General features: G+C 40.7%; 1 protein-coding gene across 4 annotated transcripts in view; it reads left to right on the top strand.

Moving 5' to 3' along the window:
• MAP4 (microtubule associated protein 4) overlaps positions 1-6,020 on the top strand; it is a 161,291-nt gene that overhangs the window by 92,452 nt on the left and 62,819 nt on the right. For all 4 annotated transcript variants that reach the window (XM_009284554.2, XM_009284546.2, XM_009284539.2 and 1 more), the window contains exons 5-7: positions 295-426; positions 4,606-4,716; positions 5,340-5,468. In XM_009284554.2, the coding sequence (XP_009282829.1) occupies positions 295-426; positions 4,606-4,716; positions 5,340-5,468 (372 nt within the window). The remainder of the gene's footprint in view (positions 1-294; positions 427-4,605; positions 4,717-5,339; positions 5,469-6,020) is intronic.

Raw genomic sequence — 6,020 nt, 5'->3', positions numbered from 1 at the left:
TTCTATTATTATTGTTGTTGTTGTTGTTATTACTACTACTATTATTACTACTATTTTATTTTATTTCAATTATTAAAGTGTTCTTACCTCAACCCATGAGTTTTCTCACTTTTACCCTTCCGATACCCTCCCCCATCCCACCAGGGGGGAGTGAGCGACTGGCTGTGCAGTGCTTAATTGCCGGCTGGGGTTAAACCACGACACCTCTGAATGTCATATCAAGCTAAAATATTTAAAATAGATTATTGCATAATGTTTCACGTTTGACTGTATCATTTTCTTCTCTAATTTCAGTATTCCCAGGAGAAATCATGGATGAAAAGCTGTCTTACAAAGAATTTCTCGATCATAATGACTCCTGGACAATGGATGACAGAGACCTGTGCTTTGAGTCACAGCCAGTATTCAAACCCATGGAGATGGCTGGTATGACTGTATTACTCTTTAAACTGTACCATCAGTTATTTTATCAGTTGTGTAACATGATAGAGTCCTAGCCTCTATCCCTAAGGGTGGTTTTGTTCTCTTGCCTTGTACTCATGCCGGTGTTCTTTAGGATGTGTTGCTCTGTTTTCCTAAAACACGTAACATCTTGACACCAGAGTTAACTTAGCACATCAAGCCCCTAACTTGCCCTAGAGCATAGTCTAGCTGGTTAAAAATGGAGTTGCTAGTCCGGCGTGTTAGAGGACACAGAGTGTGGGTGAGCAGATTTCCCCCTGACTTGGCTCACATGGCGGTAGCAGTTTTTGGTTGACTCTCACAGTTTAACTGCTCTCGAGTACTGTGGCTTTCAGTGCAAACCTTGCCAAAATTGTTGACAGCTGAAAGCCAGCCTTCCCTGGCTCTCAGAAATGCCAGTTCCAGCTGTCACGTAGCTGTGTCTGCAATGCAGGTCAGTCTGTTCCAGAGGCAGCCTGTGTAGCTGCTGACTCTCTTGAAAATTAGATGAACCTTGTATAACTTGCCCCTGCAGAAAGATACCCTTTCACCCAACAACTTTCACCCAGTTTTTTCTCATTTTTGAGAAAGCTTATTTTATTTTTTTATATATATATATATAAAAAAAATTGAGAAATTACTCTATAATTGAGAAATTACTTGCTAGCTTTTGGAGGGTATGAGAAATGTTTGTGCTGCCCAGATTATAACAGGCAATACTGCTGGGAAAGATACTGGCTGAAACAGGATAATTTTTTTAAATTTCTTTTTAAGCACTGTAGACCTGCTTACTAAGTTATTTTCTTGTTATCTGAATCTCATATACTAAGAGATTCTGTGAAGAAATTATATATTGTTATAAGGGTAAGAAATGATTCTGGAACAGCTTTTTTAAGCACTGTAGACCTGCTTACTAAGTTATTTTCTTGTTATCTGAATCTCATATTTACTAAGTGATTCTGTGAAGAAATTATATATTGTTATAAGGGTAAGAAATGATTCATGGAACAGCTGGAGCAAGAGAGCCACTAGTTTCTAAAACACGGTTGTTGGGTTTTTCCCTCCCATTGCTTTGTTAGATGAAAGAATGGGATGTTGATGTAGTTATGCTCAATAGCCAGATGACAAACTTGTTGATTAAGAGCGATTTACATACCTAGCCCATCATCCAGTATTCTTTTGGCCTGAATAATGTGAATCTGTGGGTTATCTGTTGCATGGAACCAGATTTCCTTAGGTTTCATGTCCTTAGAGTATCTTGCACAGCTGTACGTGCATAAGGTACCACGTATACTTCAGTATGAAAGTATTCCTCCGTACTGCTCTTCCTGGTGCTGTATAAACAAGAGATTCTGCTTAGAGGTTAGTCGATTCCCATAACTGAGCAGAGGGATCAGAGAGGATAGACAAGCTTTAAGGACTTGTCAGCAGAAGGAGAAAAATGTGAACAGCAGTCTCATAAAAGTCTATGGGTTTATTAAATATTTTTATGCACACTCTTTGGAAAACAGTAGGATGATTTCCCTCCCAAAGAGAGAATTCTCTGGTCAGTGGTGTAACAGGTCTTCCGACCAGCGTTGCTGTAATTCCTTGTTCCTTGGTGAGAAACATGGGAAATGCCAGCTCTCCCACTTCTGTGAGCAGCTGAAAGAGTGCGTTTGAATCTGCTCTGGACTTTGCTGTTATATATTACAAACACTGCGTTGGGATCTGGCAGTGGAACCCAACCCTACGAAAGTAACAGCTATGAGCAAAAACGTACATATATATTTTACACACTACCTGTAATAAAAAGACTTGTTTTAAAAATGTTATTGTAATATAGAATGAATAAAACTCAAACATTATCTAATTGCTTGCAAGCTTTGAAAGTGTTGCAAGGCCCTTAATCACAAGTGTATCATGATTTGTTGCTGTAACTACAGGTAAATATCTAAACACGAAGAGTTCCTATTTAAATGATCTACAGTAATATGCTTTTATTAGTCCACAGTCACTGGCAAATTGAAACTATGTCTCTGAACAGCAAAGGATACGACTATCTATGGAAGTGAGCTGAAAAGAAACTTTCAAAAATGTTTTGTCGATCTTACCTCCAGCTGTCGAGAAACAATACTCTTAGATTCTTAACATTTGTCTGGCTTCATAATATTCTAAACAAGCTGCAAATTTTGAGCAAGTAGAGAATTATTTTCAGGGCTCATTTAATGCAAGAACTGATAATTTGCTGAACTGGCTGTATCCCATCCATACAGTTCATCCTTACCCACCTGCCTTTCAATTTTCAGCTGCAATGTGTTTTGCTGGAGGCGTCACCTTATCATCAGCAGAGCGGCATCGCTTACCAGTCACAAAAATGCTAAAACTTGAGCAGGACGCAGGCCCACTTTGAGTCTGTGGAGGATCTTTGGGGATGGGAAACAAAAGTTCAACCATAACTCCTTCCACTTCTCCCCTTTCTCCCTCTGGAGCAGAGACAGGGTTTAATCTGGGTCATCCATTTTTGCCACATCATCTAACTGCTGGACAAAGAGGGGAGATCATCAGCATCTCTTAGTTATTAAATTGGTTTCAGTCATGATGCTTTTTAGTGGGTTGGGGTTTTTTGCTTGTTTGTTTTTTTAACTGGAAAAAAGGCAGTTATTTAGTCTTGGTAATACTGTTTTAAACAGCTTGAAATTAAAATTTTCCACAATTTACTCTGAAGCGAGACATTGTCTTGGCATCTCACATAGTCTGATAGTTTTATAAAAGAATTAATGCAGCTCACCTGATCTTGACATCTTGGAGCACCATGGGCATGCGAACATTTGAAGTTTTGCTGTCGTCCCCGCAGATAGTATGCCTGACATAAAAATGAATAACAGCCTTCAACTGAATCCCTTTTAATTGTGCTTAAGCAGAAGAAATCTGTGCATTGTCTGAAAATCGGTGTGTGACAGCCATTTTGGGAACAGGGAGTTCTTCAGCTCCAGGGTAATGCAACGTGCAAGATAGTCATGAGAAACGTCACTTGTCTGCAAGAGGCCGTTTGAGTCAAAACCTCTCGTTGCTCAGCTGTGCCTGTCTGGAGAGAAATGCAATGTACATCTGGCACAAGCCAGCGAGATGTGTTAGGAATCATCGATCATAAAACACATCCAGGAGTTTGTAAATGACAGAATAATTTGTTTGAGAGAGGAATGCCACATTTCCTTCCCCTTGCAGTGTCTTGCCTTGACTGTATTATGGTACAGTGACTAACTCATGGAAGGGTCATCTTTTCTTCGTTTTATTCTGTCAGTGAGGTCATCTGTTTACTCTCTGACTCACGGCACTTCAGTTAAGTAATCCATCTTACAAAACCCAGCATGGTGGTTCTCTCTGTCCTGTCTGGTTTGAATGCCCATGCTGATTACCTGGGGGGAAAGGAGATGCATGCACACAAAAAATAAAACTTGCGGAAAAGGAATTTTCTCCTGCTGAATCCTGAGCTGCTGGAGTACCATCTGTTGCAGATGACATTGATATATCCACTTAAAACACGGACCAAAAGCAGAACAAAGCTAACACGTTAGACCAACCAAAGCTGACACCAGACAACTTGCAAATGTGGACTAAAGATCCTGACAGCCTCACCAGTGCATCTGGTCTGGAACTAAGGGCGAAGGCTGCTCATCTGCCTGGGATACTGGGAAATGTGTTATTTTCCTCTCTGGCTTGTAACTTGATTAAAATACTGGCCCATCAGCCAGTTTATACTGGTGTACTGTTCTTGGGGGGGAGAGCATGTAGCTTACACAGGCTTTCCTTGGTCTGCTGTCAAGTTAACTGATTCGGAGCTCAGCTGATGTTCCTGACTCAGGTTAGCTGTATGTGTCCATCAGGTCAGAAACAGATGCTTCCTCCTTGAGAGGAGGAGACAGGTTCTCCATGCAACAGTCGTAATCTAAACTTTAGTCAGTTTTCCCTAGGAAGCAGTATGAGCAACCATGTTTTACTGTTGGGCATAAATTCTAATTATGAAGGTCTTTGCCCCTGGTAAATAATCTTGAAAGGAGCTTTCCCTCAGAAGTCCAATGGTGGTGTCAGGTGCATCTTCATCTTGTTTTTTAAATAATCTTACTCGGTATCATGTCCTCCCCCCTGTGTGGTGACACCGGCCTTGTTCTTGTCTCCTGCCAGACCCCTTCAGCATGCACAGGGGGGAGAATCTGCCTGATTTTTCGTTTCCTACTGACATGAAGAATGTGCCGCTGTTCACGGACCATGTTGATGCTTCCAGAGACATCCATGGTGAGTTCTTCCTCGGCATTTGTCCTGATGGTCAGGTTTTGGTGTTTTCTCTGTTGACTTTCATGTACTGAAAACTATTAAGCTGCTAAGTGCGCAGACTATATAATCTCTTCACGTGATTTTTAAAAATTTTTTGTGTGTGTGCCTAAGGCCATTCTGATAGCTACTTCTAGGAAGGTTTTTTTGAAGCATATTTAGGCAGAAGGAGATAGAACATCTAGACAAGTTGAGTTGAAGCAGGAGTTACCAATGGCTCTTGTCTTCATGGCTAGAAACCAAATATGCGTGAACTTTTTCTACAAAGTGGTCTTCAATGTTTGGACTATTGGAGTTTAAGCGGTTATTAACAAGAATTCATGGGAGCAGAAGCAGAAAGCAAAAGGGAAATAATTTGCCTGTGCTTACTGTCTTATACCTTGTTAAAAAATTACATATGCATACATAATTTGCAATGCAGTTTGTAAACTGTGAGCTAATTGAGAGTGTTGCTTACAAACTTTACCTAAACTGCTTGTGAGCAGAACAGAATAGTTTATTTTCCAAGTGTTGTATAGACTTTAAATTTTGGAGGGGAGTCATTAGGGCTAGCTTGGTGATTCACAAACGGCCTTTTATTTCATTAGCACCACATGGATCTATGATGATACCTGAACAACCTTTCTTGGGGCCCCTGTATTCTCCTGCAGAGGCTCTAGACCCATCAGCCTTCATTGGCCTGGATTCAACTGCAGAATTTCTGCAAGACAAAGCAGGTAAGAAACAGATGTTTTGCTGTTACTGTCTGTCTTGCTAGCTGGATTTGAAGGGTATGGAAAATCTTGGTTTACTAGTCCTAAAGAATTTTGGTGGGGGAGTTGATACATAAAATGAGTCAAGATTAGAAAGTATCTTATTAGCAATGACAGTTCTTGGTTCAGTGTGAATGTTCTGAAGATGTTAGGAGGTCACAGAATGGTTGAGGTTGGAAGGAGACCTCTGGAGGTATGGAAAATCTTGGTTTACTAGTCCTAAAGAATTTTGGTGGGGGAGTTGATACATAAAATGAGTCAAGATTAGAAAGTATCATATTAGCAATGACAGTTCTTGGTTCAGTGTGAATGTTCTGAAGATGTTAGGAGGTCACAGAATGGTTGAGGTTGGAAGGAGACCTCTGGAGGTCATCTTAGAATCATAGAATAGTTTGGGTGGGAAGGGACCTCTAAAGGTCATCTAGTCCAACCCTCCTGCAATAAGCAAACATCTTCCACACTAGATCAGGTTGCTCAGAGCCCCGTCCAACCTGACCTGGAATGTTTCCAGGGATG

The sequence above is a fragment of the Aptenodytes forsteri genome, unplaced genomic scaffold, assembly GCF_000699145.1.
Source record: "Aptenodytes forsteri isolate BGI_AS27 unplaced genomic scaffold, ASM69914v1 Scaffold428, whole genome shotgun sequence".
Classification (NCBI taxonomy): Eukaryota; Metazoa; Chordata; class Aves; order Sphenisciformes; family Spheniscidae; genus Aptenodytes; species Aptenodytes forsteri.
The sequence above is the reverse complement of the archived record's forward strand: the minus strand, read 5'-3'. Positions and strand labels throughout refer to the sequence as shown.